The sequence below is a fragment of the Cladophialophora yegresii genome (assembly GCF_000585515.1).
Source record: "Cladophialophora yegresii CBS 114405 chromosome Unknown aczIN-supercont1.2, whole genome shotgun sequence".
NCBI lineage: Eukaryota > Fungi > Ascomycota > Eurotiomycetes > Chaetothyriales > Herpotrichiellaceae > Cladophialophora > Cladophialophora yegresii.
The window spans coordinates 4,104,745-4,127,994 of NW_006913046.1; the positions used below are offsets into that span (position 1 = coordinate 4,104,745).

At 54.9% G+C, this 23,250-nt stretch overlaps 10 protein-coding genes across 10 annotated transcripts; 5 read left to right on the forward strand and 5 right to left on the reverse strand.

The window, feature by feature from the left end:
- Positions 1-195: 195 nt before the first annotated feature.
- A1O7_03395 (uncharacterized protein) lies at positions 196-2,008 on the reverse strand (the record flags this gene model as incomplete). The annotated part of the gene is made up of 2 exons (XM_007757415.1): positions 196-1,449; positions 1,508-2,008. The coding sequence occupies 2 exons, from the start codon at positions 2,006-2,008 to the stop codon at positions 196-198; spliced, it is 1,755 nt and encodes a 584-aa protein (XP_007755605.1).
- A 1,817-nt stretch (positions 2,009-3,825) lies between these two features.
- On the reverse strand, positions 3,826-4,969 carry A1O7_03396 (uncharacterized protein; the record flags this gene model as incomplete). Its single annotated transcript, XM_007757416.1, has 2 exons — positions 3,826-4,562; positions 4,708-4,969. 2 exons carry the CDS (start codon positions 4,967-4,969, stop codon positions 3,826-3,828), a joined length of 999 nt encoding a protein of 332 aa, XP_007755606.1.
- Positions 4,970-6,857: 1,888 nt separating this feature from the next.
- A1O7_03397 (tRNA (adenine57-N1/adenine58-N1)-methyltransferase) lies at positions 6,858-8,411 on the reverse strand (the record flags this gene model as incomplete). The annotated part of the gene is made up of 1 exon (XM_007757417.1): positions 6,858-8,411. The coding sequence occupies one exon, from the start codon at positions 8,409-8,411 to the stop codon at positions 6,858-6,860; it is 1,554 nt and encodes a 517-aa protein (XP_007755607.1).
- A 367-nt stretch (positions 8,412-8,778) lies between these two features.
- Positions 8,779-11,342, forward strand: A1O7_03398 (cysteinyl-tRNA synthetase; the record flags this gene model as incomplete). Its single annotated transcript, XM_007757418.1, has 2 exons — positions 8,779-9,104; positions 9,158-11,342. 2 exons carry the CDS (start codon positions 8,779-8,781, stop codon positions 11,340-11,342), a joined length of 2,511 nt encoding a protein of 836 aa, XP_007755608.1.
- Positions 11,343-11,931: 589 nt separating this feature from the next.
- On the forward strand, positions 11,932-12,816 carry A1O7_03399 (uncharacterized protein; the record flags this gene model as incomplete). The annotated part of the gene is made up of 1 exon (XM_007757419.1): positions 11,932-12,816. The coding sequence occupies one exon, from the start codon at positions 11,932-11,934 to the stop codon at positions 12,814-12,816; it is 885 nt and encodes a 294-aa protein (XP_007755609.1).
- An 892-nt stretch (positions 12,817-13,708) lies between these two features.
- On the forward strand, positions 13,709-14,104 carry A1O7_03400 (uncharacterized protein; the record flags this gene model as incomplete). The annotated part of the gene is made up of 1 exon (XM_007757420.1): positions 13,709-14,104. The coding sequence occupies one exon, from the start codon at positions 13,709-13,711 to the stop codon at positions 14,102-14,104; it is 396 nt and encodes a 131-aa protein (XP_007755610.1).
- A 161-nt stretch (positions 14,105-14,265) lies between these two features.
- On the reverse strand, positions 14,266-14,665 carry A1O7_03401 (uncharacterized protein; the record flags this gene model as incomplete). The annotated part of the gene is made up of 2 exons (XM_007757421.1): positions 14,266-14,429; positions 14,491-14,665. 2 exons carry the CDS (start codon positions 14,663-14,665, stop codon positions 14,266-14,268), a joined length of 339 nt encoding a protein of 112 aa, XP_007755611.1.
- Positions 14,666-16,210: 1,545 nt separating this feature from the next.
- A1O7_03402 (alcohol dehydrogenase) lies at positions 16,211-17,403 on the forward strand (the record flags this gene model as incomplete). The annotated part of the gene is made up of 3 exons (XM_007757422.1): positions 16,211-16,343; positions 16,415-16,879; positions 16,931-17,403. 3 exons carry the CDS (start codon positions 16,211-16,213, stop codon positions 17,401-17,403), a joined length of 1,071 nt encoding a protein of 356 aa, XP_007755612.1.
- A 2,274-nt stretch (positions 17,404-19,677) lies between these two features.
- On the forward strand, positions 19,678-20,514 carry A1O7_03403 (uncharacterized protein; the record flags this gene model as incomplete). Its single annotated transcript, XM_007757423.1, has 1 exon — positions 19,678-20,514. One exon carries the CDS (start codon positions 19,678-19,680, stop codon positions 20,512-20,514), a length of 837 nt encoding a protein of 278 aa, XP_007755613.1.
- A 995-nt stretch (positions 20,515-21,509) lies between these two features.
- Positions 21,510-23,165, reverse strand: A1O7_03404 (uncharacterized protein; the record flags this gene model as incomplete). Its single annotated transcript, XM_007757424.1, has 1 exon — positions 21,510-23,165. One exon carries the CDS (start codon positions 23,163-23,165, stop codon positions 21,510-21,512), a length of 1,656 nt encoding a protein of 551 aa, XP_007755614.1.
- Positions 23,166-23,250: the final 85 nt, after the last annotated feature.

The window sequence follows — 23,250 nt, forward strand, 5'->3', positions numbered from 1 at the left end:
TCGAAGTTTGCTACGACCAGGTAATACTATATGGCTGCAGGTCGTTCTTCCAAATTTGACAACCAGCGAGAAAGACAATAGCAGTGCAAATCACGAGGGACACATCAGAACAGATGAACAGAACGAATTTATTACCTCATGTAAGAGGTATACTGCGCCGTCAAAATGCGATGCAGCCTAAGTTCAGGGGCGCTTTCAAGACTTCCTCCAGACAACCCAAGAGACGCCCTTGCTGCTGGCATGGCCCCGTTCGGAGGACCATTTGTAAGCCATCCACGCGAGTCTGAAGAGCAATGCCCAGCAAAAGACTGCCAGCAGAAAGCTCCACCAACTGCTCGAAGACTGTCGTTGGATCACCTCTGTGGACCTCAGTACCTGCCCATTCCGGTCCAATGCTGCTACACGGAACCAAGAATACTGCGACAGCTGTTCGAGCTCGAAGGTCTCCTCAAAAGTCTCCTTGTCCACCACGTCTAAATCAACGAAGCCTTCATCTTGCTCGCTCGCGCCTTGCAGCACCCAGGCCGCCACCTCGGTGGCACCATTCCAGCTAACATACAGGACATCGTCCCGAATCTTCGCAGTGGGAGGCTCACGAGGTATTCCCACCCAATTCGGCGCTTTGAAAGCTCGATATGATACGGCCGTGTCGAAAGGGTGCAGCCATGGCGCTCCATAGTGCGTCTCGCACAGCAACGTGCCGTTCAGGGTAAACTCGCTCAAAACTGGAGAATGGCCGAATCCGACGAACACATGCTCGCTCGTGGGGAGATATTGGGTCGAGCCTTGTGAAGGCGTGCGGGTGTGGTGTAAGGATGCGTATTCGTGCAGAAAAGTCACCGTCCGGTTGGGTACGTCCAGTTGGAGCATCACTCCGCGGCTGTATGGCCCATCGACATGCAGTGGACCTCCTTCCTTGTTGTCGAAAAGGGTGAGGATCCCAGCTTCCTCATCCACCCAGCGTGCGTCGTGCTGCCAGCGGAAGTTCAGGGCCTCGCCCCCTGAAAGGTCTTCAAACTGATTACGTTGTCCCCCGAGGATCCACACAATCTGGCCGTCGGGGCTTAGACAGGTGACGGAATGGGTGTGACGCGAGGAAATGAGATAGTTGCCCTTGGAGTCCTTGTCAACGCTGTTGATGTGGAAGAAGTCGAAGGGGATGCTTTTGAAGTAGCCGCCAAAAGGGTGGGTCATGAAGGTCTCGTTGACCTGGAAATGCTCCGAGGCTCGCCATTCGAAGAGCAGCTCGCCTGTGGTGATGTCGACTTCTTGGAATCCGCTGTCGATCAGCCAGCCGTTTTTGGTTTTGCCGAGGGACGACAAATCGGCCGGGGTGACGTTGTAGAAGGTCAGAAGCGCTGTATCGTCTCTGCTGATGAGAAATTCGTGGAGGTCGCCTCCGAGGCCGACGGCTGAGACGGTGTGTTTGAGGTCGTAAGAAGCGTCCAACTGCACATGGCGGGCTCGTCAATTTCGGACTTGCATTCGCACCCGCTCTCGCACTCACCATGTGATAAATGCCGCGCCCCATGGTCCCTCCCTTCATGCCCGTCCAGTAGGTCACATATTGCTCCCCCTTGTACGTCTGCAGTTTTAAATTGGTCGTCGTCCCCTCAGCCTCCAACTTCCACACGAGTTCATTGTTGGGATCGAGTATCGCCGGCCCCTTGCGCACCATGGACGCGCCATTGAAGTTCAGAAACGTGTACGCCTTGTCGCATTGCGGGTCGGATTTCCTGATGCTGATGCGCGGCGAACTCAGGCCATTGGAGAAGTAGGTCTGCGAAGGGGACCCGCCATAGAAGCCCAGCTCGTACAGCGTGGGATGCAGCGTCGGCGAAAGCAAGATGAACAGCGGAATTGCGAGGTATGCGACACTAAGATAAAGGACGACACCGGAGGCCACCACAAGAATGGCCCACAGGAGGAGCCTCACAAGCAGCGGCTGCGACTTGGCCTTGAAGTTGAAGCTGAAGCGCAGCGGCAGCAGCCTTCCCATCAAAGGCATTGCACGAAGAAAAGGGCATGGTGCGTGGTCAGTCACTGTGGCCGCAACCCGAAAAGGTGGCCATGCCCGACTATATGTGATGGCCTCCCCAGTCCCGTTTTCCAAGAGATCGTTGGGATCCACGCAAACCACGACTACTGTGCGAAGTAGGTTGACAAACTTGGGGTTTGCCGTGGGTTGGGTGGTGGCTGTCGGGAGATCTCAAACAGGGGAGGGAGAGTGTGGGTCTGCCACTGGGTTGGCTACACGCGAATCTCTTTCGACATGCGGCGGGTTGGCGCGACACGCACACGGGGCTTTCGCCACGCCGCAACCGTAGGGTGCAGACAGCAATTTCGGGGGTTTACTCCGTATGCCATGCCACAAGATCGTCACGCTGCTGTGCACCTCGACGCAATAGCGAAGATGTGGATAAAAGTCTCGAGGGGGCAGATGGGCTTGCCCACAGCTTCCCAGACGATGATGAAACAGCATCCTATCAAGCGGGCATGGGGGGCCGCCGAGCCACCGCTGGACGGATGCTCATGTCGCATATCGCACTGTGTTAGGCGGAGTGGATCGTGATTGTCTTGGAGGCGCCTTTACCACAGGCCGTGGGCACGCACTACCGGCTTGGCGATGGGTGTGGATGGGCCGCGCTGGGAGAACTGGGCCACACCGGGCCACACGCTGCCTTCGCTTGCAACCGGCTGTACCTTGCCTAGACGATCCACTGTCGGCTAGTGCTGCAAAGATGGCGAGGTGGCTAACTCGACACTGAGATATGATACGAGGGACGCATTGTTGTCAAGCAGTTTGCAGATTCTTGTCCTGGCATTTTTACCTTTGCCCATCGCATAACTTGCTTGCCTCGGCCGCAGTTGCGACATCATAGCACAGTACACAGTACGGCAGTTATCGGTGGCTGCCACTGTCCCCAGTGGTGGCACAGTCTTGACCACTGAGTAGCAGGCGCTGGCTGGAGATGCCGTCTAAGCCGGCCAAGGAGCCAAGTGCCACCCCCAAGTGCCCCCTCCTCCCACCATCGCCACCAGTAGTAAATTACCACTGGGCGACTACCGCACCGTTAATTAGCCGCTCGCATCACCTGCCGCGAACCTCATCGCCCTCATTTACCGTGTACTGTGTACCCCGACAAGCCCATGACCCATGACCCAACTCCCAATTCTGGTGAACTCCTTTCGAGATACTCCGTGCCAAGGCCTTAGATAATGTTCTACCGTGCTGCCCGCTTCCACACCTGCCTGTCTCGGGGATAGCACCCTTGCCGGGTTCGAATAGAGTGTCGGCAGTCCGCCACGAGGTTCCTTCATGCAATCCCATGACAAGTCTCATGTCTGGTTTTAACAGTGCAAGCGAGACTAGCGATACTTGAGCTGCACATCGACAGAACTGGCTATGTACGAATTACCGGTACGTGCTATGTATCTCTGGAAATCACAACACCGCTGGCCGCGAAAAAGATCCAACAATTCGCCCCGTTGATCTACACAATAGGTTGTGATGCACATCAAAGGATATCCAGTGTAACACATGACATCCACATTGCGTCTCCACGTGTTGTGAAGCTCCGCCGTTCTCCTGCTGCGTTTGCAGCACAGCCACGCAACGCAATGCCAAGCGCGTACTTGTACTGTGTACGAGTCAGAATGCGGCGATCGACTCCGTGTGCCCGTTTGAGCTGTCCCGTAGGTCTATCGAGAAGCGGCGTACACTACCACCACTTGCCTCACCAAAGCCTCTCATGTCGCAATGCCACCTAGTGTCCTACCACTAGCAGGATGTACCTCGACGAACTCGCTACGCGACTTCGGCCTTCACATCAACTCCACGTTCATGCGGCCCTTTGCAAGCCTGGCAAACGGCCCGGCGTCGGCATTCTTCGAGAACTGCATCTCGCGCCGCCGGATGCCCAGATACGGCAAGTAATGGCCCGGGTGGACGACGACGAACAGCGCGGCCACCAGGAGCATGAGTGCCGAGTCGAACGCGTAGAAGAACCACTCGTGGTCGATCAGGTAATTCGTGGTGCCGAGCGCGAATTCCACAAACCGCAAGATCGTCCGGATCAGAATCAAAAGGTTGGCCACGTTGATCACGCTCAAAAACAGCTCCCAGTTGCGCTCTTTCGGTAGTGAGACGTCGCGCATGCCTCGCCGCAGCAAAACGTTGAGCCGGAAACTCGCAACCACGAAAAATCCAAACGCGGCGAGTTGTAGCGCCAGGCCGATCATGACGATGTTCTTGCCCCGGTCGGCGCTGTCGCGGTCGTTGGCCGCCGCGACCATCGCGCCGCCGATGACTTGCACGAAGAAGCTGAAGACGTCGGACCCTACGAAGATGGGCGTGATGCGGCGCGCGGGGACCCACAGGTGCCGCGCCGTCTGGAAGCGTGGCGGCACCACCCACAGCACGATCCGGCCAAAGGCCATGTAGCATGCCGCGGCCATGACGGCGGGGGCCACGAGGATGACGACCGTCTGGATGATGAAGAGGCCGCGGCTGTCGAGATTGTGGATTGACATGGCGCGCGTCAGGTAGCCGACAAATTCTACTGCGTGGACATTAGTAAGGGTCGCGGCATAAGAGAAACGCAATCGTGATACGCATCTCCACAACTCACGCCCCCTCCACTCCGGGCATCCAGCTGATTCGCACGCTCCGTTCAAGGTGAGAAGAAAAGACAGGAACCCACTCACATGACACCGCGAATATCATCACCCACCAGAACCAGGCCCGGTGCCAGAAGAACTGCGCCACGTTCGCCAACAGGACCGCGCTGAAGAAGATCAGGAAGATCACCGCTGCGGCGAAGGATGGAGGATAGTTGTATCGGCCCTGACTCGCGAATTGCTCAGGACTCTTGTTGCCGGGTTGGTTGGTGTTGTTGGCATTGTCATCGTCGGCTTGCCGGGCAGCGAGGTGCACGAGGTGCGGAATGAAGGTGTCGAGGATTGCCATCGCGGGTACAGGACACCGCCTTCGTGAGCTCCGGGGCAGTTCTTTCGGGCTGGCGAGTTTGAATGTGACTTGCTTGACTTCAGCGGAGATGGAGAAGACCCAGCTGCCGGCAAAGTTCTGCGGACAGCAACAGTAGGAGCCCAGGTAGGTAGGCAGGTAGGTAAGTTCTCAGGAGCAACAACGTGAGTACTGCGGTTGGGTGCACGGCCTGTTTTGTTCGCCGTTGCCTTGATGAAACTGACTTGATAGCTGATGGTGGCGACGTGACAACCTCGCCCTGAGCAGATACAAAGGTAGAGAGGGGCGAGTAGAACACTGCGCGGAATGCAAGATGCAGATGTACCGTACGAGGTACGGAGTAGATACGACTTGAAGATCAGTGCAAGGCTGAGGCTTAAATCCGCGTGGGTATGGGTACCGTCGGTCGTTGTGGCAGTGCTTGATGTTCTTGTCGGTCGTCGGTGTCAATGTCAGCGTCCAGCGTCAGTGGGGTGCAGTGATATCCAGTGCCTGAGGGTGGACGAGAATACACCGTAGACGCCTTTCAATCTGAAACCTCCAACTTCCAACACGCTATGTATGTGTGTGTACTTGGTCCCAGAACTCCGTAGGCCATACAGGCTAGACAGATGCGCAGCCTCGCTTGGATGCCATGCTCTATACGCCGTATGGAGTACGTATGTATATGACCGACGCGTGTGGTGTGTCTGGTTGTGAGACGTCGACTTACTGGCTGATAATTAGGCAGGCACGCAGCAAGGCAGACAGGCTACCCTACGGAGTACTCCGTACGAGGTACCTTCTCCTGAAATCCTAAGCAAGATTCGGACCCGAGTCCAAGGCCACTGAGCGGGCCAACACCGACCGGCGTGGGTACAAGGTACTACTGTACATACTCGGTACTGTGGTACGCAGGAAGGGATGCAGTCTTCCCGGCGATAAGAGCCTCTGTCTGCAGTATCAGCATGCATAACGCGCACAAGGCATGGAGCATAAAGCGTCAGGCACAGGCCCAGCTATGCATCAGGCACCAGGCACCAGGCAATATGAAACCAGGCGCTCCGTAAGTGTTCCGACACAATCATAGTTTCTTGCAACAGACGAAATAGGGGTACAGTCGATGTGATTGATTTCTCGCAACCTTTTCCAAAGGCGGTCTAGCGGCCTCTCGCACGCTGGGAACCGAGACCTGGCGAGACCCAATTACGGAGTCTCCAAGTGTCTGGTACACAGTAGAGACGAATGTCGTCCTTCGAGGCTGTGCATTCGAGGCGAGGCGAAGCGAGGCGAGGTGGGATGAAAGCCTGCCCGATGAGACGAGACTCCGTGCGGTGAAGGAAGCATATGTACTACAGTATTCGTTGGCTCGTGGTGTCTTCTCAGTCGAACCGGCTTACTGTGATGGGCCGGGACCGAGCGAACCGGCTTACTGTGAAGACAGCACGATTAACGTACTCTGCCAGGTGCGAAGTGCTTCATACGGTGTGCACAGTATAGTACGTACGCCGTCAAGACTGTTTTTTCCACGCGCGTGGCATCACACTGGGTTCTACGTGACTTGCTTCGGCGGTTGCGTTGTGTTGTGGTTCGACTATGTCTCGCCTCGCCGTGGGTGGGAGAGTCATTCTCGAGAGTCCAGAGTTGAGATTCGAGACAACGTCTGCTGGGCACGGGTGTACGGCGTACAGCGTGGTGGGACTTACGACTGGGTCCTCCGTACCCTCGCGAATCCGAACTGCATACCGAGCACGGTAACTATGCTCTCCTCGCCCAGGGTACATGGAAGGCTGAGCAAGGCGCTGCACGGACACTTGCGCGCGGTTATTGATAATCACATGCATAAAGGAGGCCTCTGAGATGGCATTCCATGATCCAGTGATTGTCACGTTTATTCTGCTGCCTGCTGGCCCTGATTAATTTCTTCCCTCTCTTCTCGCCGTGACGCTTCGCTTGTCCCATCCCCGGTCTGGCCTCTCGCTTTGAGCCTCTGTTTCGCCTGTCTCGCCTGCTTCGCCTGCTTCTTCAACTGTCGCTGGCTCTTGGGCGCGTTGGTCGCGACCGTCACGTTCTTGGCCCATTTCTCCTGCGCTGCAGTTTCGTCCTCCTCAGTCCATGCACGCGGCAGAATCGCAAAGACTAGGTACGATGTATGAGTCTTCAATTCGGGCTCGGTTCGGTGCACAAGTCTGCCTTCGTCGAGGGGTAATCGGCTGGGAGGCTCTGGCTGCCGATGGTTCTGTTTTCTTTTGCCGCTGGCCTTCCCGGCGTGGAAATCCTTCAACCTCTGCTCCACCTCCCGGAGCCTGGACACCGCCTCGTCCACGTCCGCCCCATAGACATTCACTCCGCGCATCCCGTCGTAATGCAGTCCCGTGTATTCGCGACGGACTTCGACGCGCTTGTGCTGCATCTCGACCATCTCAATGTCAACCCAGTCGTGCCTGCGGAGGGCCGAAACGGTCTTTTGCGCCTGTTCAATGCATGGGCTGAAGGTGCATATATGCACTGTGGACTCAGGGTCGAGGACGGACGGTGCGCCGTCCGCACCTCCCTGCCTAGTCAAATGAGGGAGCGCTTCCCACGGGGCGGGCAGATCGAGGAACACGGCGTTGGCTCGAGGAGAGGTTGGCACGGTTTGTTGGTCAGCGTCATACAGCAAGAACCCGTCTCTGTAAACGTCGCGGTGCATGGCGTGGACAATGGCATCAAGCCCGTGCAATTCCATTTCTGCTTTGACTTTCTCGTGCCGTTCTTGGTGGAATTCGTAGGTGAAGACTCGTCCGCGAGCGTCATCCGGCTCGCTTTCTCCCCGACGTGCCTCTACTTCGCTTTTCAGAGCTTGAACGCCATCAGTGTCGGTCTCATTCTTGCCTGCCTTACGCCCGCGTCCGTAGCCGCTGAACACTGCCCGTGCCGCGGCGTGCGTGAAACTCCCGCTCCCACTCCCTGCTTCAATCAGCCTTGAGCCCGGCCTTGCGCGGATCCGATGTAAGATGTAGCTGTAGTCGGGCGTGTAGACGACCTGAGTCCGATGAGGCAAGCTGGTCGTCCAGTTCTCTGGTGTGGGCGGCAAGACATGAATGAACCCTGATTCCGCCACTTCAGCTTGCTTGACCTGTGCACTTTCTCCGGGAGTGGACACGGAGTGCGGTTCATCGTCATCGATCTTCCGTTTCTTGTGGCTTTTCGTGGTGCGACCGCGGGAGCCAGTGTCGACTTTACTGGCTCGTACTTGACTTCCCCAGGGCACGTTAATTATGGTACTGTGAGGGAACGACCCGAAGCGAGTGTTGGTCACGACGCCTTCTGCATAGCCTTGTTCCGAGGCGTTGGCGACCTGTGTTGAAAGGATTGTGGGCAGGGATTGATCACGGCGGAGGTGCAAGGAGGCGAGATCGCCGGTCTTGGTGTGCAGAGATGGGGAAAGGAATGTTGACACCATTTTTAGGTCGCTCAATCTTATCCTTTGCCAAATCTCAAACTGTTCTCAAAGCATGGAACAGCCCGAGCCTGAAGCATGAAAATTGAATCTCAGAACCTGTGCATTAATGGCTAGCGCCGGGCTCTGCCGTCTTTAGGCGAGCCGCTAATGCATCCGGCAGATCCCGTGGGAAACGGCTGGCGGAGTAAATGGATTTTCCGAGCCCGCTTCGTATTGTGGCATTCCATTTCCCTGCGCATGGTGTTGTGACTCAGTACCACTTGTGCACGGGTATGGATGAGTCAACGAGCTGGGTGAGTGTCTCATGAAATACATGAAGCGTGCTTTCTCCTCAGCCGCTTTCAATCTCTGCAGCAAGTCCACCAGAATGGCACAACCCGCCTGGTCGCTCCCGTCAGGCTCGACGCACCAGCCTCAATTGAAAGTCTACAACTCCCTGACTCGTTCGAAGGTCCCCTTCGTGCCTGTCCAACAAGGGAAGATCACCTGGTATGCTTGCGGTCCCACGGTGTACGACGACGCTCATTTGGGCCATGCCCGCAACTACGTGACCACCGACATCATTCGGCGCATCCTGCGGGATTACTTTGGCTTCTCGATCCGCTTTGTGATGAACACGACAGATATTGATGACAAGATCATCTTAAGAGCGAGGCAGAGGCATCTGTACGAAGAGTACAAGAACAAACATCGGTATGGTGAATGTCGGACCCAAGGCAGCTCCTCATGTGTCTGACCCATTCCAGATACATTGATGACCAGGTCCGTCAAGACGCTCGGCATGCCTGGCACTACTACATACACAGAAACCTGAAACGAATAAATCCCAAGACCCTCGTCACCCCTGAAACTTTCGACAGCCTGATCGAACCCATTTACGGGGACATATTGGCGGGAGGAAGCCTCGAACCGGGCACCAAGCCAGGTGATAGGGAAGCAAAGATCAAGATGCACATCAATACTGCTAGAGGCACCGCGAGGGCATTAATGCAAGATCCAAAGCTCCTGACGCCGCACGAATTCTACAACCGAGTGAGCGATGTCATGTGCCTGGTCTTGGACGAGCAGCTGGGCAAGACGATCCGCGGAGACGACTATGCTGTATTCACAAAACTCACCAAGGAGTACGAGCAACGCTTTTTCCAAGATATGCATGACTTGAATGTGATGGATCCGGATGACCTGGTGCGTGTGACCGAGCATGGCAACGAGATTGCAGAGTTTGTCAAGAAAATCGTCGACAACAAGATGGGCTATAGGACAGCGGACGGCTCAGTGTACTTCGACATCAAGGCTTTTGAGGCTGCCGGCTACCCGTATGCCAGGTTGGAGCCATGGAATAGGAATGACAAAGAGCTTGTAGCGGACGGTGAGGGCGCCTTATCACAGACTGAAGCCGCCGCTAAGAGGTCGGACGCCGACTTCGCTCTGTGGAAGGCATCCAAGCCGGGTGAACCCAGCTGGCCAAGTGAATGGGGCCCTGGTCGGCCCGGTTGGCATATTGAGTGCTCGGCCATGGCGTCTGGAAAACTAGGCTCGCAAATGGACATTCATTCTGGAGGCATCGACCTTGCATTTCCTCACCACGACAATGAGCTTGCCCAGAGTGAGGCCTTCTGGGCAAATCATGGCCAGTGGGTGAACTACTTCCTCCACATGGGTCACTTGTCAATACAAGGCTCTAAAATGTCGAAGTCGTTGAAGAACTTTACCACCATCCGAGAAGCTCTCCACGTGCGGAAAGACTGGACTGCCAGGAGTCTGCGAATTGTTTTCTTGCTCGGCAACTGGAAAGATGGCATAGAGATCACCGACGATATGGTCACTCAAGGCAGGAATTGGGAAGATCGGGTCGACAACTTCTTTCTCAACGCCGTTGAGGCAATAAAGGAGTTGAAAGCAACGTCCGATCAGAAAGCAACTTTGCAGGCTGCACTTCAGGAGGCTGAAGAGCGGGTTCGCATTGCATTACTAGATTCATTCAACACGCCCATCGCTATGGAAGCAATATCACAATTAATCAGCATATACAACAGCACCAAAAAATCCGATCTCACACCACGAGATCATCACGATGTCGCAATATTCATCACTCGTTTGGTCAACATTTTTGGCCTGAACGGCTCCGAGCCTGCAGACACGGAACAAGTTGGCTGGAAAGGCATCGAGATCCCTGACGCCGCCAAAGAATTCGTCTACCCGCTGGCGAGGATACGAGACGAACTCCGACAGGCCGCCATTGCCAAGTCCATTACCGTCGAGAAAGTACAAGAGATCGTGTCCACATCGCCTTCGGGGCTAGACGAAGCGCCTACGGTAGGTAGACCTCGGCCGTCATATGCACGTGCGTTAAGCGAGTTCAACCGAGACGCCCTGCAAACAGCCTCTTCAGCACCCAGCACTGAATCCTCCTCCGATCTGAACAAGCAGATCCTCGCCCTCTGCGACCGCGTGCGAGACGTCGACCTCTGGCAACTAGACATCTACCTCGAAGACCGGGAGAACGCTCCTGCGCTCGTGCGCCCCGTCACCGAAGGTCTCAGGGCCGTGCGGCGCGAGCGCGAAGATAAAGCCCGTGTGAAAGAAGAGGCTAAACGGCAACGCGAGCGTGAAGCTCAGGAACGACTGCAAAAGGGTAGACTGAGCCCGACTGAGATGTTCAAACCACCGCATTCGAGCGAGTATTCTGCTTGGGACGGCGATGGCCTGCCCACAACGGGAAGGGATGGTCAGCCGCTCACAGCGAGTCGGGTGAAAAAGTTGAGAAAGGAATGGGAGCAGCAGAGGAAGGCGCATGAGAAGTATCTCGCTGCTGTGAGAGGGAGTAGTGTGACACCCGGATCAAACCGCGATGAGAGCGGATCTGCGCCAGCTCCTCAACAGCCAGGAGATAGGATTACTGTTGCGGGCGCTGAGGTTGATGCTCGCTAGGAGGGAGCCATGACCATCAGCGTGGGCGTTCAAGTTGGAAGACAATTCCTCACTTTACCCTTGTCCAGTGAGGTTAAGACCATGGCCATTCTTGGTCGGTAGATCGAGTAGATAGCCCTTACTGATAGGTATTCTTACCGGCATCCTCATCGTCACTATCATGTCGTATGCTGATACGATCGAGATGACGGCGGGACAACTCCTGACTTTCAGGTGATGTCCAGAATGGAGAAGCAAAGCTGCTCGCTTATTCAGATCAACTCCATTCCTGTGCAGTAAGACGTTGACTCTATCCAACACACTACTATCGTGACAGAGTCGTGTACATTCTCCAATCGCACTGCTTCTTGTGTTCTTTGTCTTGAGAATTGGCTGTAGCTGTTTGATCTGATTGGTCTGCAAGACACGTCGTCCGATACTTCACGATTATATATAACTGCCTTGCTGACACCAAACAACCGCGACTGCCTCTGAGGCATGATTTCCCGGGCATGTTTCTCGCGTGATGCTCTCAAGACTCAAGAATCTCGTTCCTCAATTCCTGTCTCCCATTAGTTTCAATCAACACGTACAGCTACTGACCGGAAGGATGACATCAACCACATCGACCTTCCACCTTCCCAACACCCAGCCGCCCATCCCCGTCACTCACCCAACATCCCTCTCTCAAGACCAACTCCTGGCGTTTCCCGCTTTCAAGACCTGGCTCAATACTCTACGCCACTCCCTCTCCCTCCAGCGGTCCTCGTCAACCCACCCTTTCCACAATTCGCCCTACTCTCTCAAATCAATAGAGATCCAGTCCTTCGACCTTTTCTCCGGCCAGCGTCTAGGCTTCCTGAAACTCAAAGCCCAAGTCAGCAACGACGATGGCGAACATCTCCCTGGCTCGATTTTCATGCGGGGCGGGAGTGTCGCCATGCTCATCATCCTCACCCCGTCCGACAGCCCGCACGGCTCAGATCAAGAGCCCGACACCTTGCCCACGCCGGAAGAATACGCCATTCTCACCCTCCAGCCGCGCATCCCTGCCGGGTCGTTATCCTTTGTCGAACTACCCGCGGGCATGATCGACGACAGCGGCACCTTCGCCGGCGCAGCAGCCCGAGAAGTTCGCGAAGAAACAGGGCTCGAAATCTCCGCAGACGAGCTTATCGACATGACATTGCTAGCTTCCCAAATAGACGTGGACACGTCTGCCACTTCCTCGGAAGAAGAACAGCTTCAACCCGCGATGTATCCTTCCCCTGGAGGCAGCGACGAGTTCATGCCCATCTTCCTGGCTCGCAAATCGTTGTCCACGCGTGCCATTGATGAGCTGAAGGGCAAGTTGACCGGGTTGAGGGATCACGGCGAGAAAATCACCCTGAAGATCGTGCCGGTGCAGGAAGTGTGGAAGGTCGCGTGGCGGGATGGGAAGACACTGGCGGCCATGGCGATGTATGAGGGTCTACGAGCGGAGGGGAGGGTGTGAGGTGTGGGTCTGAGGTGGGAGCTTGAGCACCTATTCATGTGACGGGGTTGGACTACTACGCTGTTCCAGCCAGCAAGGTGGCAGCCGGCTAAGATTCTAGGTTCCTAGAGAGAGTGATTCGTTTCTATGAGAGTGGACTGGCAGGCACATCCCCGGGCTAGGTAACACGGAAGCGATCAAGATCATCGTCTATGAGCATAGCAATGGAATATGGAATTAGCAATGGCGGGAGGAAGAACAAGACGCAGTAGCAAGAGTATGGGCGTCTTGTGCTGAAGGTGCCACCAAGCCAGTCTCCCAGTGTGTGCGGATGCTTCAGGCAATCCGAGGCAATGGCCCCTGTTACTCGCGAATTCATCCCTCCCTTCTCGCGTTCAACACTATCAAGCACATGCTGAGCACGACGCCGAACTGTACCCATCATGCGTCCTGTCACCAGTTCGGGTCTCGCACCAACCAACAGAGTGAGAAATGCGTCATTACACCCATGGCCGGTATGGTAGCGCCGAGCACTGTACTTCGCTCTTTCAGCCAAGTCGATCTTGATCTACAAAAGGTTTGGACTCGAAGTAGACAGACCTGAATCATAATGCCGGGAAGAGCACATAAGATGCAGGTCGAGCGGACAGAAGTCGCGTAAACATTTTGTCTGACGACGACAAAGCGCCTCGATGTCTCAAACTTTTAATCATGACTCCGTCACAAAGCTCTTAATTTAATTCTGCCCTCGATCTCCATCTCACCCATTGAGTGTCCATCTGTTGATCATATTCATCGACCACAACCCAATCAATAATGAAGTCCAAGGATCCCACAAGTCGCACTGTGATAACACCAAGATCCAGTCGAACGATCTATTACATCACATCATAACGCTCGAGACACTTACGCCATGACCAACACCAAATCATCAGCCAAAGAACCACACGGCACAATCACACTCCGTAACCCTCCATTTTCATATTTCCATCTCCGCCTAACCTCCCTCGACCAACAGAGTCAACAACCTCTCGATGAACTCACAATTCGCTCATATCTCACAGCTGCACTACAGCAATACCTCGGTCTGACAGGCACAGCCATCCCGATCGACATATTAAAGGTCGAGCAGCAGAACACGTGGATCAGAGTGCCCAGAGACGATGAAGTGGCCGTCACAGCGGCGGTGAGCCAGTGGGTCGGAAGTAAGGGCGTGAATCTCAGGATCGAAGGGAGAGGGACCTGGCTCGGTGGTGTGGTGGCAAGAGGAAGAGTGGGTGGGAAATTGTGGTCTCTGGAGGAAGGTTGAATTTGATTCATTCATCTGTCATGTCACGGGGCTACAGCATCCAGCTCAGCGACTGCCAAGTTCCAACCATGACACGCACACTGAACGTCGCGCCAACAGTGACAAGTTTGCGCCATACGAGACGACATCCAAAGCGACTCAAGCCAAGTTAGACAGCACGTTCATGCAGCCAGCGCGTCAGTCAGTGTGATCTCGTCAGAATCACCGTCGGAGTCATCTTCGAGGAGCTTTCCCTCGGTCAGCCTGGATGTGGGCCCCTTTTCCGACTTCTCCCTGCGACTGGTGCGGATCCATCCGAACGCGGCTCTCATGTTCTTCTGTTCACCTGTACTTCCTGCGTCAGTCTGACTTTTGGCCATGCAATGGAAGGCGGCCATGAAACTCACCAACACCGAGGACTTTCAGCTGCTGCAGCGCCGCCTCCCGAATCGCTTTGGCTTGCACTCGAAGCAACTTGACTTCCTCCTTTCTCTTCTTCTCGGACTCTTTCCAAGTCGCGCGGCGCTTGTTATACTCCTGGACTTCGAAGTCGTGTTGGACGGAAAATCCAGAGACGGACATGTTGAAGGCTGAGTGGAGTTGGATTCCGAGGGTTCTTGGTTCAAGGTGCGCTCAGTGGCAAAGGACGAACGACAAGCGGCAGGTATCAATACGAATGAGGCTTAGGAGAGAGGGTTCTAGAGTACTGCGTGGAACGCGCAGGCTTCTGCCCCTGTCACCCTATCAAAGAGGGTGTGAAACTCGAGGAAGGGGACTTTTGATAGCTTGTTGACGAGTGAGAGCGTGGCCAGGGTGAATTGAGATTGAAGCCACATCTTTCCACGTCGAAGCTCCTGACAGGCTTCTTATACCATGGAGGCGCGTCGCCTGGGCCGCACAGATCACCGGCATGTTTGTCAATCAGCATACGTATTCAGCTCCAGGAGAACAGCCCGAAAGGGTGGAAGATTTCAGAACGCCGCCGCCGCAGGAGAATCCATCACGGTACAGTACCCAGTTCACGGGAATAGTTGAAGATCCTACCCCGGGCCATGTAACCCCGATCCAGCGCCCAAAGGGACGCCTCAGTTTTGGAGAAGTAACAAGGAGTAATTAACGATGATGATAATGCTGCAGTACTGATTCTGATATCACTGACTCTCTGGCATCTCTGTCCACCACATTAAATCACATCATCCTCGTCATCACTACTGAAGCACAATGCAGTAGCAATGGATGCAGCTGTGCGGACTCAAATTCTTCGTTCGGACCAGCGGGCCATGTCCCGCCGACGTCGACCCGGAGTGTCCCTGCAGCGGGCCTCGATTCTTGAACCTTGCGATACCGCTTGTCCTCGAAGTACGATCTCGACTTGGCGACTTACCTTTTGTGCCTTCACCAGTCTCGATTACCCGCTCGATTGTGTGTGACCGGGTTGGCTTCCGAAATGGAGAGGTAAGCAAGGGATACATACGGCTTGCTACCCGAGATACCAATTACATCACTCGCTGTCCTGTTCCTCGGTGACACGACCCAAATATCATCCTCGCGATGTACTCGACCGTGCCAGTGACACTACTGTCACTGTGCGGACGTCTCTGACCCCCTGGGCTTCTTTGGTTTCTCGACTCTATCCTAGGAGATTAATCCCGCATAGCTCAGAGTATGTCGAGATACGGCTCCCGGTGCCGTCTTGTTGCAGATGCGTCGAGGCTGATCCAGCCGAGGAGGCGCATTCGCTCGCGATAGCCTTCATGGTTGGTCCGGAGCGCGTAGCGGCCATGACAATGATACCGAGCTGAACGGATCTGAGCTTCGAATGATGCGCACAGAAGTAAGAGTCAAGACTCATATTCATGTAGCAAGTGTGTGGGTTTCAAATCCCAAGCAGGGCAGGCAGTCCTAGGGCGTAAAGACAGACGGGCTTACAAATAGAATCGATCAACCACTTCGTCATCAGGGACCAAGACCACCATATCAGATGAGCAGCACATACTCCGTATATATACTCTTCCTCTTGATGCAGTGGTTCAGCTGAAACATGTAGCAGAACGACCAGCGTCTTCGCTCCCCTTCACTCGGAAGCAATCCCCGCATATACGAAGAGCACACATCCAAATCCACACGATGAAGCAGTGGTTCAGTGATCTCTCTGGCCTCGCCAGCTTAAAGCAAGTGACGGCAGACGTACCGGAGCCAGGCGCAGATGAGGTCTTAGTAGAGATCCATGCTGTGTGTCTGAATTATCGAGATGTCGAGGGTAAGTCCGCAACATCTAGCACATTCCTTACCTGAGATTGAGCCTGTTGCTGACGAGCCGCTGCTCGTAAGTGTGTGTTGGTGACTACGATCACCATGAATCCATCGAGTCGCCATCGGCTGTCGTTCCGTGTTCCGACATGGTGGGCACGGTGGTGAAAGTCGGACCACGAAGTTCGCCTGACCGCGAGAACCGCTGGAAGGAGGGCGACCGGGTCATGGCCATCTTCAACTTGACACACCTGACGGGTCAGATCACGGACGAGCATTTGCCGTCTGGACTCGGGCTGCCTCTTCCCGGCGTGTTGGCGGAGTACCGATGCTTCCCGGACGAAGGTTTGGTGAGGGTACCAGATCACCTTAGTGACGAAGAAGGTTCGACGCTGCCAATTGCTGCCGTCACTGCTTGGATGGCCCTGAACTGGATGAGGCCGATCGGAGACAGCATAAAGGGCAAGGACACGGTGGTACTGCTGCAAGGAACGGGCGGCGTTTCAATCGCCGGGCTGCAGATGGCCAAAGCTAGCGGGCTAACGAGTAAGGCCAGGCCCACACTGAATTACACATGTGGTGACTAACAGCGGACAGCAATTGTCACGTCTTCGTCCGCAGAAAAGTTGAAAAGAGCGAAAGAACTGGGGGCCGACCATCTCATCAACTACAGGACGCACCCCAATTGGCACGAGGAAGTCATGGCCATCACCAGCAACAAGGGCGTCGACATCATCCTCGAGCAAGGCGGCCCCGAGACACTGGCCAAAAGCTTCGCTTGTGTCAAATGGGGCGGCCTGATCTCCTGCATTGGCTACCTCAGCGGCAAGATTGATAAAGCCGATAGCGTGGTCAACACCAATGTGCTTGCGCTTCGGAGGAACGTCACTTTGAAAGGCATCTGGAACGGACCTAGAGACCGACTTGAAGAAGCGCTGGAGCTCTACAAGGAGAAAAAAATCCACCCTGTCGTGGACAAGGTGTTTGGATTCGACGATGCCAAGGAAGCCTTTGAGTATGTCGCGGCGGGAAGTCATTTCGGCAAGGTCGTGATCAAAGTGCGAGGATGATGCGGTGCAGGCAGAGAATGGAATGTGGTTCACAATCGTCCAGCCGCTCAGCAAGTATTTATTGTGGCGAGACTTGTACGAACATATCCAGCTTCGAAGAGCGGAATAAGGGGAGTTCTCGGCGTACCTTCCTAACCACCAAGGAACTTGATGGACATGGACCTCACCTTCACCTCATATCCGTTCTCTTCCTCTGTCATCATAATCCTCGCTGCTCGGGCAAAGTGACGACAAGCCAAAAAGACACCATCTCAGGAGGTCTTGAGTTCAATGCGGACGTCTGATGTTCCCCGCTTGCTTTGGCCTCGGACTACAGTTGAAGAGCAACGCGCGTCTCCAAGTTGATGAGTTCTGAAGTGGTTCACTGAAATCGAATTCGACCGTGCCCTACATTGGAGTGCTCGAATGAGATGGGACATCTTGCGGTCGTGGTCGAAACCCGCATGGCGCCTACTCTGTACGCCCATCTGTGAAATCCTGTAGTGAATGTACGCTCCACCCAGCCACCATCAGGAGCCTGCCAAGCGAGGTGCAGCCGTCACTGTCGCACACAGCTCCTCTTCACAACAGTCAAAGAATTGATCGAAAAAGCAATCCTGATGCAAAAAAGGGCAAAAAGGTGACAATGGGAGCCGCCACCGTGTCCTTCTCCTCGACATCCACGAGCTCCTACACATTTTTGCCAAACTATAACCACTATGGTCCTGTACAAGTCATCAGATCACCCGAGTTAGGAGGATCGCAATGAGAGCCTCTGCGTTTCCTTGATGCTTGTATATCCACTCCTGGCTGCGAATAAGGGAGATGTCTGACGAGGCTGGAAGGGTTCCAGCTCCCATTGTCGGGAACAATTTTGTTTAAGTAATTGATATGCTAACGATTTCCGAGTGAAGATGGCTGGGATTTAGCTTGGCGGCGAAGGTGAAAGAAATTGCCTATATTAAAGAAGGCCGTCACTTCACCAGAAACACGGATGGAGGCAGGTGAGTTTGACAAAAGGCAGTTCACGGCCGACCAGGGAGTCAAACTATGCTGACTGCTCCTAGAACAGCGCTACTCTACCATGTTTAGGTCAAACTGGTTGCCCATGCACTTCCTGGCCTCATGGCGGCAAACAGCATACCGACCACGCATTTCACGGGCCGGTGACAGGAACAGCCATCTTGAAGGACTGGGATCAACATCGAGTTCGCATCTTAAAGCCTGCAGACGAAGACTACGCAAACGGTGCTCTGACAAGCCATTTTCACGACAGCAGAACCTTTTTGTTTGGAGCAAACGAATTCGGTGACTACCTTCCACTGTACAAATACCTGCCACGCAGCCCTCGCTCTTGATTGCATGGAACCATGTCCCGCGATGCACTCGCCAAGCCATATTTTCAAGATGAAATGCGAACAGCCATGGTTTCCACGGGGCTGCGATGCAGCAATTGCCGCTTCGAAGCAATATGGGGAGGTAGGCACAAATGACCCCTTCCGTAACTCAGCCTCATCTGCTTCTGGTAAGATCTCGAGGATGCCGGTCTTTGGTAGTTTCCCGGGCCCAGAAGCCAGCTCGGTCAACTGCTCATCAGACAGCGTCCCTATCCAACCAGCGGTGGGCAAGTCAGCCGCTTCTCCGGTCTTGGTTGCCGTGACTACAGCTGTGGCTTCAAGTTCTGCCTTGAGTCTACCGTCCGAGACGAGTTTCGGTGGACTGTTCCCTCAAACCCAGAATGACGCTGAGCACGGGCCACGGCCTGCACCCCGCGAATCAGAGACAATCTTGAGCCATAGTCATGACAATCATTCTCTGCACCACCCTGAAGACAAGCTTGTTTATCAGGAATACGAAGGCAACCATCTCCAAGACATTGTCGTTTGTCCCGCACAAAGTGCTGCTTGCAGCCTGTTCCAGACTGACACATCGAAAGGAAGTCCGCCTGCTCAATCCTTTGTTCCAACTCTAAGAGACAGTCCTGAGCCACTTTCGGCTCAAGCACAAAGAAACACATGGCTCGGCCAAACCGTCGGTTTCGGAACACAGCACACACTCGTCGATTTCCCGAAGGAGAATATCAACTCTGATTCCGCCTGTCCTTTCCCAACTGCCCTGCCACGATGGGAGTCAGCTTCATCAACAGCACCCTTTGGCGCTTCTCCTCAAGGCTCTCAGCGCCAAACTTGTACCATGTGTCAGGACTATAAGAGCACCATGCGGTGCGGATGGCCAACCCAGCTATGCAATCCAACTACGCCATCACCGCTCTCCAGCACATTCAGTCTGAAGAGCATGTCTGCTACGACGCTGGCGTCGAGCACATTGAGCTTCAAGAGCTTACTTCCCGCGACAAACGCGAACGAGCACACTGCAGTGAAGAAGTGTGCCCCTGAACGGGACTACGACAATATGTACCAGCACCCTTTGTCACCACAATATGTCGACGCCACGACATTGACAGCGTCCTCGCGGTCGCGCCGGCGCCAACACCAGCAGGGGATGGAGCCCTTACCGCGCCTGCGCAACGAGGACTTCATAATTGACCACGGCACGGATGTCAATGTCAATGCGAATGCCAGTGCCCGCGCCAACCCATATGACACTGCAGACGTGAACGACATGATCATCACGAGCATCGCAGATGACCACGACGTCAACAACGTAAAAGCCATTACCATCAACACTGCAGTTACGATCGCGGACGACAACGACAACGACAATGCATGGGCCGAAATCATGGCCGCCATGCCCACCACAGCAGAAGACATGTCCACTGTCAAAGCCGAACAGCACGATATTCCTCAGCCTCATGCTGGCTCCTTCTCCATCTTCGACCATGTGGCACACGCCTCTATCTTCGCACCCACCACTGCTAATCGTACTCCTCTCACCCCTTGCAATCTGGGCTCCTGCATCCCAGCCTCGCCCTGCGCATTATACCCCCACCGCCCGGATTTCGACTGCCGCTTCACCACCCGGGTGATCAAACTACACAATACCGCCCTCGCGGCCTTGGTCCGGGAAAGCGAGCCGCTCACTTGGGAGGAGGTGCGTCAGCATGAGCGTGAGCGTGAGCGTGACCGGCAGAGATGGGCACCCGTGGGGCAGGTGATGCTGGCGGGAGCATGAGAGCGTGGGCGTGATCGACAGAGATGCATACCCGCAGCCGTGAGGCGTGGGAGAGGACGGTGCTGCCTGTGTCCGAAGTGCCGGCGGGCAGGCGCGTCGGTATAGCGGTTTGGCGGGATACTGTAGGTAGTGGGAGCGGTTCGCCCGGCCAGGAAGATGGTGGCTCTGGCTGGTGCGTGCTAGGAGGGTAGGGACTCACAGGTCACAATTCATGATGGATCGACTTGTTTTGGCGTTTCCAGGGCGTCACCATTCATGACGGAAGAACTCGTGTCCACTCGGTGGGAAGGTATGAAGGGATAGACCCGTCGCATGGGCATCAAAGCAGGAGTGCGATGTCGAAGAGGCTCATGACGATGGCGCGCAGGACAGGGCGCGGAATGAAATGGAATGGAATGTAATTGAATTGTTTTGCTGATTGTACACAACACAGTACCGCCGACATTGCACCTCAACATGTTACCCCTTGAGTCGTCCGTTTTCGTACACAATACGTCGTAAATCGTTGGGATGCCTACTTAGTAGGTATGTGGCAAAAGCACGGTATTGTATGTCCAGCCAGTGCGAGACAGTAGCAAAAACAGTAGGTAACTCATACCTGTGTAAGGATGCACTACCTACGATACTTGAAATCTGGGCACCAAAATCCAAATACTGTAATCAATTAAGGTACTAGAAAAGAACGCTATCGAGGGTATCCGTTATCTGTAAAACTGTACACCGTACATAATACTCCGATTCGTCCGCACCGAAGCTCAAAGTCAGAGGCAAAAACCCTCCTGCCTTCTCGAGTTCCTCCTCGTGTTCCTAGTGTCTGCCAGCACTGTAGCAGTAATGCGTTGTAGGTCGTCCGTTCGTGTGCATGCCATTCAAGCTGTGTGGTGCCCGTATCCTTCCTTGCGAGATTGGAACTTCGTCCTCGCGGCAATTCGAATCTCGATCGGTGGGCTGCGTGCGTTTGTGGGTTGACGTGCTCTGTGCGTCGTAAAACCCCCTCACGACCCCCCCTCCGCAAGCGGCGTGGCCACGCTCTTACGGTCGAGAATACCCTCGTCCGCGGCACTGAGTAGCTCCGCCCCGGTGGCTCTTGCGCTGCTGTCGTCGTGACCGTTCTCCTGCGGCTGACCCATCTCGTCCAGCAAGGGGATCTTGTCGATCGACTCCCTCTTGGCGTGGCGCTTGGCCGCGTCCTCTCTTGTGATATGCGGACTTGTTTCGGCGTCCAAGGGCCCTGTCGGCGGAGAGAACATTGCCGCAGGACTGTTCTGCCATTTCGCCACGTCTTTCTTCAACTGCTCCAGCTCTTTCTGGAACCGCTTGCCAAAGACGTCCATGTAGTAGTTGGCGCCATTCCACACGGACCAGCTGAAGACGGTCAGTAGAAAACCGGCGCTTGCCCAGCGATACCAGAACCATAGTGGACACGGGATTATCGTGAGGATTGCGTAGGAGTATTGGATCGCCATGAAGGCCGGTTCTTGCAGGTATACGGGCAGAGAGTTGACGAACTTTCCGATCGTGGTTTTGGCGTAAGATTTGCGCAGCCAGGTGAATGAAGTAGGTCGCCCGGCCGCGATCTTCTCTTTGCGGCGGACGGTGATGAAGAAGTGGTAGGAGAGTTGCCAGACGGCGTAGGGCACCGTCGCCCACACGAGCATTGCCCAGAGGGAATAGTGCTCTGGGGACTCCTTGGGGCTGTATTTGATGGTGTAAACGGCAGGGAATCGTTTGAGCAGGTAGTCGTCTGGGGTCAGATGAACAATACAGTGCAGCGCCACTGGGGGCATGACGTGGATGAATAGACTGACGACTTTGTCCATGGAGTGGAAGACCAGCGAGTTCCTCCACATGACAATTGCAACGGCGTTGTTGCCGTACGCCAGACAGTAGGCGCTGATCAGGAGGCGCTTCGAGCGCGGGAATGCCCAGATGGCCAGGAGATCGAGAAGATTGACAAAGTAGCAGAGGTCGGCCAGGAAGTAGTGGTAGCCCTTGCGGTGGTAGGTGTAGGCTCGGATGGGCATGAAATACATCAGTTGAATGGTGTACCACCAGTAGAAGTATTGCGGTGCAGCGCCTATCAGATATCCGCTGATAAAGACGTTGAGCACGGCCGAGATGAAGGACACCTTCTCACGGATGGATATGGTAGCCACTTCGTTCCACCTCTTGTTCAGGTCGTCCACCGATCTCTTCATACGAGAGCGGTATTTGGCGAGTTGCTCGTCGGCCGAGGGAACTCGTTTACGCCATTCGGCCATGGCACGGTCCCTGGCATTGTTGCCCGTGGTCCTTATCCTTTCCTGCTGGCGTGCCAGCTTTTCTTTCTGGGCTTGTATCGTGGCCTGCCATTTGTCGAGCTTTGCGGGTAAGGCTAGGTTGTCGAAGATGTCGAAGAGGCTGAGTTTGTCGAGCGGGACTTCCCAGTCTTCCTGCATCGACTGGCTTCCAATGTACGAGTTGTTCCTGGACAGCATCAAGGGACTCCCGGGCGAGGACGACTGGTATCCCGACTGATAACCAGGTGTCAACGCACCGCCATTCGACGAGCCCCCGATATCTGATCCGAGACTCCCAACATAATCGCTGGCCACTCCTTCGTCCAGGGCGGACCCCGACTTCGAGCGAGGAATCGGTATGGATTCAGACATGGTGTCCTAAGAGGCTAGAGCGGCCGCATCGAAGTCTGGCGGAGGCTAGAAGCTAGGAAAGGAATTTGGGCAAGAGTGGATGAGA